The sequence below is a fragment of the Talpa occidentalis genome, unplaced genomic scaffold (assembly GCF_014898055.3).
Source record: "Talpa occidentalis isolate TD23 unplaced genomic scaffold, MPIMG_talOcc4v2.1 talOcc4.6, whole genome shotgun sequence".
In the NCBI taxonomy this organism is placed as follows: domain Eukaryota; kingdom Metazoa; phylum Chordata; class Mammalia; order Eulipotyphla; family Talpidae; genus Talpa; species Talpa occidentalis.
The window spans coordinates 35,273,491-35,287,044 of record NW_023604972.1 but is presented as its reverse complement, the minus strand read 5'-3'; the positions used below and the strand labels follow the sequence as shown (position 1 = coordinate 35,287,044).

General features: G+C 32.7%; 1 protein-coding gene across 21 annotated transcripts in view; it reads right to left on the bottom strand.

Moving 5' to 3' along the window:
• Positions 1 to 13,554, bottom strand: part of ADGRL3 (adhesion G protein-coupled receptor L3) — a 766,591-nt gene that overhangs the window by 240,107 nt on the left and 512,930 nt on the right. For all 21 annotated transcript variants that reach the window (XM_054688025.1, XM_054688026.1, XM_054688014.1 and 18 more), the window contains one exon: positions 6,497 to 6,577. In XM_054688025.1, the coding sequence (XP_054544000.1) occupies positions 6,497 to 6,577 (81 nt within the window). The remainder of the gene's footprint in view (positions 1 to 6,496; positions 6,578 to 13,554) is intronic.

Here is a 13,554-nt window from a genome sequence, read left to right as displayed (position 1 = left end):
ATATACTGCTGAGGGAAGCAGTGGGTAAGACAGGAGAGGTTTGCCACACCATGTGGGAATCTCCCTGGCTGGCCAGGGATAGAACCCGTGCTGCAGAGGTTGCAGACAGCTTTATAGCGCTGCACTCAACCCGCATGCCACTGTAGGGGGCCCAGCTGTCAAATTTTTTATACAGCAGAACATTAGGAAAATCATTCTTAGTAAGACAAATGGGAATATTTTTCAGGAGTTAAATTTTTCTTGGTTACCAACAAGATTTTATTTAACAACAAGTGCTAGTCATGTGAAGAATTCTTAGGTTCATCCCTATAGTTGACTACTATGGCTGTCAAGAATTGTAGAGGTAAACAATGAAATTAAAGCAAACACAAAGGAAATAATAACATTTCAAATGAAGTGTGTGCCCCAAATGACATATTTGAATCTCAAGTATTACACACCTCTGCCTCTGGGTAAGATTATGATTTACTTCCCATACAAATTTCCTCTCAACCAGCTCCTCTGAATGATTCTGCTTGTAATACAACAGATTCCAATTTTATCACTGGGCTACTATAACTGCAAATTATTTTAGGTATGTCTTTTCTATTAAAATATAAATCTCTTTACCTATTTAATAATCACATTACAATTGCCCCAATATAGACCACATGGGTGAGGCATGTGTGGACAGAGCATTTGAATAACTGCTAGCACATGGGCCAATTACTATATCAGTTTGGTGATCATTTGTCTAGTTGTTGAGCTAAATAAAAATATTGTGAACTGTAACTGTGGGTGCTAAAGAGCATATCAAAAAGAAAATTTTAATTAAATTGAAACAGGTTATATACAAAAGTACAATGACAGTGTAGAAGTGAAAATTATGCAATATCAACATATCATTGGTTTCTTATTAAGATATATTCACTGTATGATCAAGTCTGTAGAGTGGATTATAGCTGTAAGGCAAAGGTCTATTGTATAGAAATGATTCTGGATTAGGGTATTATGCACATCAATAGTTGGAAGGCAAAATATAGGCTGGAAAGAAAAGATAACTGGTGAGGACACATAATCTTCAGAACCACAACAACTCCTGCTAAGAAATTTAATGTGCTTATTTACTAATCTGCCACAAAATTACCAAAGTAGTCCTTTTACATTTTCAATTATAATATAGAAAATTAGAAAATATGTCTTAAAAGCATGTAGAACTAATTTGCATACAGAAATATATAAACAACCCATTAAATTCACCACCAAATCGTAACAAATTTGTTTTAGTAATGAAAGTTTTAAAAATAATAGTGCTTTTATATGAAGATTTTTTTTAAAGTCCTGATTAATGAGACATATGATGAGAAATATTACTATAATGAGGGATGCTGATTCAGGATCTTATTTTTATTAAGTAGTTTATAGTGAGGGCTGTGACTATTTTTCTATTTATAGTGGCAGCTCTGGTTAATTGCCTTGTAATGTATTGTGACATTAATGCACCAGTAAACTATTGGAATATACACCCCTACTCAGTAATAAAATCTGTAAATTGAAGAATGCATATAAAGTCATCACAGGCATAAATTATGTGACCAAATGCCATTATGTTCACATTAGATTTAAAGAACAGAAGCACTCAGATTTATTCATCAAGGGATAAGTGCCACTGAGTTTATATACTGTGACTACTTTGAAGTATAGATAATTCATGGCTATTTGCAAGTTGCTGTTATATTTTCTTTATGGTTACTAAGAACATGTTGATGATAATTAAAATGCACAACAACAAAGAAGAAACATCATAATAAAAAAATACACAAAGTCACAACATATTTACCCCTATAAAAAATGAAAACAAAAGTGAAAGAAATCAAGAGACTTGAAAGAAGATAGAATGGTGATATGGATCAAAACCAAAATAATTCATAAGTGATTTTTTTGAGGGACAAAGAAAGAAAATGTGAAAAATATATTTGAAAGCAAGTTATATACAGAATTGTCTTTCCATATATACATATATATAAATATATATATACACACACATATATATAAATATATGTGTATATATATACTTATTTTTCTAATATTTTAACACAATTCCAATTATTAGTTCATCATATCAAATATGGAAAACTTCATCACTATTTAAAAAATAAGTGCCAAATGATCCAATATATTTCAGATGAGAACATAAAAAATGGCAAAATATATTTGATATATTACTATGTTAGATAGTTCATAGTTTCTATTGAAAAGTTCTTTGTGCTAATGTTGATAAATATATCAATACATCATTTTTAAGTGTTTTGTTTTATATTGAAATATTGATGGATTTATGAAAATTATATATGATTGTACTATAAGAATATAGTTAAGACTATAGAGTGCACAAGGAACTAAATTATAAAGAAATAATTCCTAAAGTATTAACATATTTGTGGACTACTGGAATTTCATTCAATTATTAGTGCCTAAAGAGAGCAAAAGAAAATATATAGAGAGAGCCAGAGTTCAATGGGCTAAGGGAAATATACATATACCTCTCACATTCTTAATGTATACATTTATATGACTATAGTAGAAAAATAGAAGAAAGATAAATGGTTAAGGTTAGTTTCTAGGTACTTCAAAGGTTATTGCTATATAATCTCACCAAACAAACAAACAAAAATTTTACTAGAGATAGAATTTCAATCATTTAAAGAACATAATTTGTTATATTCAAACAAAAAGATATAAAAACTTATATAAGAAATATTCTCTTTTTGTCCATATATAATGATTCTCTTTCTGTCCATATATAACTAGATCATGAAGTTTGAAGTATATAGTATTTATAGAATAATTCTACACCATATAAATATCAACTGTATTGAATATAAAATATGGTAAGTGAAGATGAAGGGTGATCATTGAAAAGAACTACTTTGTGGTTCCAACTAATGATAGTACTATGCCAATTCTATCCTATTTCAATTATTCATCTTTAAATGAAAATTTAGATAGTCTTAAGAAAAAGAGCACAATACCTATTGCAGTATTACTTTGGTAATATATAAATATAAACCTATCCATTAATCTAATTAAATGTTCTTCTATGCAAATTGCATGCATGAGGCACATGAATCGTGATTAACTGATTGCATTAAACATAGAACAAATTTGGAAGGTCTCTTGGTCAATGTATGTGAAGGAATGATATGAATACTGGAAAAGATCAAAAAATCATTCTAAGGTAGAGACCACAATCTGAAGCTGATAAGCAAGCAGTGATAAATACTGTATTATAGTTATTATTTATGGAATCAATTATATCATCACTTTTACTATGGTGATTCCATCTTAAAGTGAAACTTTTAATGGTGCCTACCTACTATTAACCCTTTAGGATCCAGTTTTAAGTCAGGTTTTTGCCAGTAACTTGACACATCATTTCAATTAATCATCTTAATATTCTTGCCAGATTGGCATTATTATACTTGTTTTACAGATGACAGACAGAAGCTGCCCAAGGTCACCCAGGTTCTCCATAGCTCAATTTCCTCTCATGTTCTACAGCAGTGGGCTCAAATTTCATAGAAATAGTTAAATTTTATCTAGGGCCTACCAAATACCAGATTCTCTTCTTTATTATTACTCATCACTATGAAGTTGTTCTTTTTTGATCTGTGCAGTGGTTGAGAAAACTAAAAATAAGAAAGGTCTAAAGTCTAAAGTTTTTATGTTTCAAATCCTTCTATCAGTCAATTTTTGTCTTGCTTCATTCTAAATTTATTTTACATATCCTCTCTTTCTGCTTAGTTTAGCTGCTTGAAATAGCCCACATTTCTTCTATTATTGGTTATTTTGATTGTGGTTCCTCCACCAAGAGAGATGGCATTAATTTCTGCCCTGTTAAGACTGGGGTTGGCTAATAGAAGACTAAGAAACATGACATAAACAGAGTCTGGAAAAATTACCTAATCTTCAGGACTTGTCTATTAATTGCTGGGAACACTGTCACAATGAGAGTGCATGTGTGCTATCCTGCTGGATGATTAGTCACGTGGTCATTATACCAGATGATATCAAGCTGACATCACATATGTGAGCGACCCCTCTCCCTTGCACAATTAACCATCCTAGTAACTACTGAACATCCATCTTCAGGCATGTTGGCATATAACTGACTCAAACAACTCTGAGAACTATAATAAATGTTTCTTATTTTAAGCCACTAACTTTTGCAGTGAATTGTTACATCATGATGTTACACCTTCGTTCCCAAATCATATTGGGATCCAATCTAAAGAAATCAAATATATTAAAGTTACCAACTTACAAAAATGGCCTTCCAATTTTGGTTAGAAACATTTTACTTAAGAATTAAAATGTCTAAAATAATGCATCAATTTAAAAGTCATCTAAACGTCATGATGAGAGAATATGTCATAAACATTCAAGCTGTTATTTACTGTAGAAAGCTTTCTTCCTGCCCCTTCCCTGCTGTTGTTCAGTGAAATACCTTGTCTCTACAAAATACTTCTCATATCTTTCTATTACCGCCTATACAACTCCTAATTCCCCAGTTATTTTTTACCTGGTATACTGAAACAGCCTCCCTGTGACAATTTTATCATCATCTACACTACATTAGATATATTTCTCATACCAAGAACTGATATTATGATGTAATCTGTATTGGCTTAAAGAAAACAAAGAAATTTAAAATATTTCATGATTCTTTTCCAGGATAAAATACAAACTCATTGGCATGTGAAAAAGAAATCCTCATGAGCTTTTAAATCCTCCAGTCTTCCTCTACAACATTTTCATTTTACTGCACATCCAGCACATTTCCTTAAAAATATCACACATTTTCAAATACCCATGCTCGTTCATTTTGCTTTCTTTGTGAGATTCCCTTATCATTTCTGTTCCCCTTTCATCTTAAAAAAATGAGGCTGTATACTTCAGCATTTAGGTTGTCACCTTCACTTTGAGTCACTTTCCAAGCACAGAAAAGTGTCTGAAGGAGAAATAGTAAAGATGACATGATCATAAAGGACCTTACAGATGAGAAAGGTAAATATGAACACTGAAAAATAAAATACAGTGTCTTGATGTAATGACTAAGGTGAGTAAAAGGGATATTTGGAGAAGGGAGGCATGCATTCGGCTTTCCCAAGGAAAAGCTTAACAAAGAAACTGATGATAAAGCAGAGCCTGGAAATACTGATAGAAACTACTAAGTAGAAAGAAAAGAGACTCCTGGCAGAGGAAACAGCATGCATAGAAAATATACTAATAAAAATCAGATCTGGGACTCCCTGGTGGTGCAAGGGGTTAAGAGGCAACATATGAAGCTATCTGCAACCTCTGCAGCATGAGTTCGATCCCCAGCCTGCCAGGGAGCAACCCATATGATGCAGCAGACCTCTCCTGACTAGCCCACTGCTCCCCTCAGCAGTGTACTTTGGTCAGTCTGCCTGTTCTGTTCCCTATTCTGTCTCTGGTGAATCCTCTCACCCCCTGTACCTCTGGTCTGTACCCCTACCTCTTGTATGCATAAATAAATAAATCTTAAAAAAAAATAAAAATCAGATCTAATGACTTACTGTATCAAGTAATTAATACCTTCGTAGATTTAAGATAATATACCATGTTATTCAAAACTGAAAAACTGACCTTGGGATACAGACATATTTTATTTTATAAATACTGACATTTAATAATATAAAATTATAATACATGTCTATATAACATCAGTGTTATGCATTATAAAACATCAAAAATCATGGCTAAACATTTCTCAAAAGTAGAAATTCTTTATATAGATAATAAATTTTATCCTTTAACTTTTATTTTGTATGACTAATTTTTTATGTCTTTAAACAGATGGCATCAATTTAAAAATACATAATTTTGATTGACACATTTTAAAAATTAAATGATCATATTAATACTAAAATTAATTATAAAAATAAAAAATATGACTGAGGCTACCAGAGGGGGATGTGGTGGGTTGGAAGCAAAGGAGGAAGGTGTGGGAGGGTCCAATGGAGGATTACTGGGGCTTTGGTGGTGGGTGTGGTGAAATAATATGCAATTGTAGAGGTCAAAACCTATACCCCTAAAATATACAATGATATAAATCAATATTACCTCAATAAATACAAGGTTAAAATATATAAAATATCACTTTTCAAGGAAAATAATCTTTCATTATGACTTAGATTAAGATATTAGTGTAAAACAAGTAAGATAGTAGAAGAAAATCCCAATTAAGAGTAATTGAATCTCTGTGGAGCTCTATTTCTTATTTTAGTTAACAAATATTTCTCAGAACAATATTTCACAGTTTCATTATAAATAAGATTTGCTCTTTCTATTACCAGATGCTTCACAACCATTCCCCCCTGCTAGTTAAACAGGTACTGTGTTGCAAAATACAGATTTACAACCATCTTTAATTTAATCAATCACTTTCATCATTGAAAGAATGTTTCTTTTTCTTTAAATAAAGAAAACTCACCTCTAACAGGGGGTCTTTCTAGCTCAGAGTCAAGATGAATTGGTGGAGAGATGTATGATACTTGTCCATGATGTGCTTGCCCTGTGGACCAAAAATAAACATTAAGAAGACATCATAGTTATTTATGTCTTTTTACATTTTTTTAAAGATTTATTTATTTATACAAGCACTGGGTACAGTCAGAAGCGCGGGAGGGTGAGAGAATTCACCAGAGCCAGAGCAGGGAGCAGAGCAGGCAGAAAGACCGAAGTACACTGCTGAGGGGAGCAGCGGGCGGCAGGAGAGGTCTGTGCACCATGTGGGACCCTCCTCTAGTGGCCGGGGAGCAGCCGGGGATCGAACTGGTGCTGCAGAGGCTGCGGGCAGTTTTGCAACCCAGCGCTCAACAGCTGCGCCACTGGGGAGGCCCTCTTTTTACATTTTTGCTTTTATAATGCCACAGTATCATTCTCCATAATACACTAATAGCCAACATAGAGTGTGGACTGACCTTTTCAAATGTAAAGACATTATATCATCTACATATAAACTGATTAAATCAGTATTTCTTAAACAATCTAGGCTTTTTTTTGTTGTTGTTAAACTTAGTGTAGTGATACTTTAAAAAATATAACACAAATTAGTTAGAAGAATGAAATGAAAAAACAAAATACAAATTCCATTTTTATTGTTAGATTAAACAGACAGTAAGTACTATAATATGCTATGTTTCTAAATACTTTCAGTTTCTACACTTATTTCACTGTAGATCAGTAACATATATCCATATCCAAATATATGATATGCTGCTCCTACTTTAGCCTTTACTTTTCCAAGATAAAAGATGTATATCTGCTTATTTTTCCTCAATTTTATTTCCATTTTTCAATGTACATATACACTTTGCATAACCTTTATTTTATAATCTGATTAATTCATATTTTATCTTTATGATTTATTTCCATTATTTTAATAGAAAACTACTTCTATGTGCTTACTATATCTGAAAGGGAAACAATAACTAACCATAATATAAAAAGCAGATAGTTTGGAGCCTCCCTGGTGGCCTATGGGTTAAGTCTCAGGGCTATCACTGTGATGGCCTGAGTTCAATCCCTAACCAGGGAGCTAACCCACAGGGAGCAGACTTTTCCTGTCTCACATGCTGCTCCCATTAGCAGTGTGTTTCAGTAAATCCACCTGGTCTGCTCCCCACTCTGTCTCTAATAAATCCTCTCACAATCCCCAACCCAACATCTCTGTCATATACCCTAGTCCCTCTAAACAAAAATGAATAAAATCTTTAAAAAAGAAAAAGCAGATAGATGAATTAACTCTATTTCTTGAAAAGCACACTATCAGCTCACATACATAGTTTTAATAAACTTTCTACTTTATGAGTTAAAGTATTAAAGTTGATTTGAAGGCCAAGAGGCAGATTGAAAAGCTTGCTAACAAATCCAAAAGACTTTTTCCATTATTCAAAATAGCTATAGTTTGTGTACTGATAACTTGGTAAACAATTAGGATTTTGAGGCAAGAAAGCATAATTACAGTCAGTTTAATTTCTAAAACCACTTTATATAAAAAAGGTTTGGGTAGAAGTGGAGGGCCTACTACTTTCTTTCTACAATGGGGATATGCAGTTATATTTTACACACTTACTATAGCAATTTACAGGGGTGTTAATCTCTTTTCCTAAACAAGGAGAGTTAATGATACATAGATTATGGTAACAGTTAGAGTAACCTTCCATTTTCAAGTAATATTCGACTTGTAATAAACTCTGTTGATTCCTCTTATGAGGCACATTTCAAATAATTAATATGGCTCCCTGTTGATAGAAGCTGCTGTTGCTCCCAGCATTTTTTTAGCTTACAGCAGACACAGTGGAGAGGCTATAATATACACAGCCCCTCATAATGGTAACTAAGAATATTGTGCATTCACTGGCCATGTTTCAGTGGAATACTAAAAGCACTATTATAAAAGGAATAAGACAGTAATTGTGCACTGTTAGCAAACCATGTTTAATATAGCTTATTAAAAACTTCAGATTATCTTAATTATAAAAACACCTTCTGTTTACATATGTTGCATACTTGGCTGCAAAAATATTTTTATTTTTAAGCTTCTGTGTCATTACAAATGAACTGGTTTGAAACTTCATTGATCATGTGAAAGAAAATAAGAACCATTCACTCTGTTAGTTCAAAATAACCTCAGCATACAAAATAATATTGATTTCATGTCTAATAAAGGAACATGACTTTTGCCACATACAATATAACCATAAAGCACTCATACATACATCATCTTCTTTTACCAATATGAGGATTTAAAGGTAGAACAATTCTAATATATCCTTGTTTTTAAACCAAAGAAATAGGCACAGGAGATTAAGTAACTTGCTCAAGAACATACAGTGAGTAAATAACAAGAATAGGAGCATTTTATTTCTAAATCTGAAGTGCTTTCATCAAAATCATAATAATTTTTCTCGAAGTTTTTGGTATACTAAATATGGAAAAATGAGTGCAGATATTAGTGATTAAATGCCACATAACTCCTTTGGAACTGTCTCCCTTCAGGTTTCTGAAGTAAACAGTCTGGCTAAATGTCATATTTTTCTGTTTCAGGGAAAGACGATCAGCTTTAATAGTGCTTAACATGGATACTTCAGGCCGTATAAAAAGTGTGCTCATCACCAAGGGAATGGAGATTTGACAAGGAAAGGAGAACAGGGGTTAGTAAATTGGGTAAAAGGGGTCAATTGTATGATGAAGAGTGTAAAGTAGACTTCTAATGGAGTTCATAATGTATATACAGACATTGATTTATAATGCTATATGCTTGAAACCTATATGAAAGTTACAAACCAATGTTATTTTAATAAAAAAATTAAAACATGAATCCTTAAGTGAAAACAATAAAAGTCAGTGAAACAAGGCAGGGATTATTGATAGCTAATTCCTAGATTTGCCATAATGATTTTCATTTTCTCTCTAAGGAGAAATTCAGCAAAGTGCAGGATGAGGGGTGGCAGGGCAAGCCGCAGGGGTAGGAACTGAGAAATGCAGTAACACATATCAATCTAGTAATTGAGACTTCTGCTCTACAAAATAAAAGAACTAGAAATTATGGAAGCTGATTTTACTGTATTAAATTGTTAAAATGATTTCTACTTCAATCTAGATCGCTAGCACTCACACATTAATCTTCATAAAAGTATATAAAAGGTAATAAAACCATTCTAATCAATGGTTGAGGAAGGCAATGATTCTGAGGGAGGTAACCACTCTTTATAAGGAGAGCCTACTAGAATATGAGGAGAGGGCTGCACATTGCTTGATTAAAACAAAAACAGTGACTTTCAATGTTCCACCCTCCTCACTAAGAATTGTTGCCAATTAATAAACTACAGTTAAAAGAACTATGAATTTCCATAAATTTTTAAAAATAATTTATGGTAAATAATGTTTAACAAAAAATGCTATCTGCTCAAAGTGCATATGGGGGAAAAAGCATGGCAAACTTATATTATTTTTAAAGATTTGACTAGAATAAGATCTGGAATATCCCTTGTCTCTCATTCATCACATTCTCCACCATGCTCTACTGTCTTTGATTAGACTTGCCTGATTCTCATAATAGAAGTGTCATATATCCATATCCAAATATATGATATGCTGCTCCTACTTCAGCCTTTACTTTTCCAAGATAAAAGTTGTATATCTGCTTATTTTTCCTCAATTTTATTTCCATTTTACCTAAATTTTAAAGCAAAAAATCATATTGGAATCCTGATTATACTATCTTAATTTTACAAATTTAATTTGGAGGACAAATATTTAATAAGATTTGCCTTCATTATTTTAATAAATCTCCATGCTTGACTTGTCTATTGATAAATATGAATAAATTGATTTTTGACGTTTTCTGTATTTTGGCCATAAGAATATTACATTGATCATTGCTTTTTAATAAATTTTTATTCAAGAACCATATACTTAGAAAACAAATATTATCTTGGGAAAAATTTCACCTTAACGTGTGCATCCATCACTTTCCCTCCACCAAAGTTCCTGTGCCAACTACCTGTCATGTTACCCCCTCTATCCCTTCCTCCCTCTATTCCTAATCACTGTTTTATTGTAATTATTCTATTTCCCCCATTTTGAATGATTTTTAAAAACTTTTCTTGATAGCCTTCACCAAACTTTTTGATGGTTATTACTACTAGAAGTATTAGTTATTGATTTTGACCTTCCTGGCTCCTTAGAGTCAGATAGACTGGTAAAATTCAGTAACTTTCTGTGATTTTTTTTTTTTTTTGGTGAAATAGATCCCCAAGTTAAGCTTAATCGATATACACTGGTATTTAATTCTCCATGCTGCAGAATTTAACTTATAAATAACAAAGTTTGTCTTTGTAGTTCATGCAATTTAGGGGACATGGTTTCTGGTGCTGTTACTCACCTGTATGCTTGCCTTAATTATCTACAAAGTAATTATTAAAGGAAAAAGCAACCTTTGATGATAGGGCTTATAAAAGATTTTAAGAGAGGAAAAAAAAGTTTCATGGTTTATTTCTAAGAAGTCTAGAAGAAAAATCGACATAAGAAAATGGGTAGTTTATAGATTAGATTTCATTTATTTTCAGTCTAAGTAAAATAATATATTTCCATGGAGCTGTCATATGTATGTGAATCTTTGTTATTGATTTGTAATTTACATCATTCCATTCACCCATTTAAAGTATACAATAAAATGTTTTTTAATTTATGTACAGATTTGTTTAACTAACACCCTGATCAATTTATCTTCACAAAAAGAAAACTCAAATTCATGAATAGTCCCTCCTAAATTTCCTGTGATCCTATCCTAGCATTAGGTATCCCTCACCTACTACATCTCTCTATAAATTTGTCTATTTTGGACATTTTGCAAGAATGGAATGATAGATATAAATGGCATTTTGTGATTAGCTTCTTTCACTCTAACTTTTTAAGACTCATCCATGTAGCAACATGAATCAGTGTATCATTCTTTTCATTGTAAAATAATAATCTATTATATATAGACACACCATATTGTATTTATCCATCCATCTAGTTGATGTACATTTGGATTTTTCCACTCTTTGGCTATTATAAATAATGCTGTGATGAACCTCCATGTACAAGTATTTTGGTGTATATTTTTGCATTTTTTTGAGGAGTAGTATTACTGGTCATAAACTAATTATATCTGTAAACATTTTAGGAAATGTCATTCTGATTTGTAAAGAGGTTACACCATTTCACTTTTCTTTAACAGTGTATGAAGTTTCCAATATCATGGAAATATATTTTTCAGTTTTTTTTTTTTAAAGGTAGTACTATATATATATGTCAGGGTTGATTTTGAAATAATTGTTAAGACAACAGTAAAATCTGGGAAGATAATAATTTTCCAAATTAAACAGAGAGAGATAAAACAAAGAGTATGGATTAGTAGTTGTATATTTCATCCACACTGAAAGAGTATAAGAGAAAAAGAACTGTAAAAGGAAAAGAGTATTCACATTGAGAAAAGAAGTTGTGGACTATGCAGTGTGAGGTATGCCAAAGATGTATATATTTCAAGGGTGTTGTTCAATAGAACCAAGGGCTACAGCAAAAACTCAGAGACCATTATCGGTTTTGAAAAATTCATTATTTTACTATATTCAGTCTCTTGTTCAACATTAATTATTATTTCCATTGAGTAACCCTGTGCAATTTCTACTAAAGTTCAGTAGTAAACCTCCACGAGACATCAGTACAGACTAGGTGTGTTCTGGGAAGGGACCTGAGGGTGGACCACCATAACAGGCTCCCTTCTGATGTCTGCACGACATTGGTGAGCTCCAGGAAGGGGTCCTGTGGATGGGCCCATCAAATGAAGGGGGCACCGGGGCATAGATATTGACACAGCCTTGACAAATTCATACTGCTAAGCCCAAACTCAACAAGTATCTTTGGAAGACAGTTTCTAAGGAAGTTCCCAGTTTTGTTCTGGGGATAATAAATGAAGAAGTCCAGATAGGATCCTATCATGTGGGGTAGAACTGGAGTATTTCATGATCACTAGGTACTGACATTGACTGAGTGCTATAAAAGAGATGGGAGAAAACATTGAGCAAAACAAAAAAGGATAAGCGGAATAAAGAGAGTCACTGGGGTGGAAACCATGGTTGATATCAACACCTGAGGAGGGCAAAATTGATGCTGTATGAGGTATGAGTGAGAGTGGTAGGGTGAGCCAGGTAGATAAGGCCCCCAGTGAGAAATGTACATCTCAGAATGTTACAACTACTCCACCAATTTCTCCTGGGAGTGGGTAAACACGGGATGGAACAGATACAGCAAGGATGCATTGGAATGTACTGGGCTCTCATATACAAAGCAAAGAGAAGAACATGGAAAGAACTGAACAGAAAGTAGGCAGAACCACAAAAATTAAGGACAAAAATGGCTATAACAGACTTTCATAAATCAACAATCACTCCAAATGTAAATGGACTGAACACACAAAATAGAAGGCACAGAGTATATAGTTGGATCAGGAAAAAAAATATCCTGGACTCACAAATAAAGAGAAGAGAGTACTATGAACATTTATATACTAGTAAGTTGAATAACCTAGAAGAAAGGGACACATTTTTAGAAATATAGAACTATCTGAGCCTGAAAGAAACATAAATTATTAGAAAATCTGAACAGGCCCATTAAAAGCAAGAAATTTGAAACATATATCAAGTCTCCCAAAAAAACAAAAGTCCAGGACCAGATGGTTTAATTAATACATTCTACTGAAGTTGCAGAGAAAAGAAGTAATGACTATCCTTCTCAAACTCTTCCAAAAATTTGAAAAAGACAGAACAGATCCAAACACATTCTTTGAAGCCAATATAACTCTGATACCAAAAGCAGACAAGGAACTCATGGAAACAGAAAACTACAGACCAATATTCATAATGAACACAGATGCAAAAGTACTCTACAAAATGTTAGCAAACTGAATTCAAAACTTTATTTGCACATTAAAGCACAGAA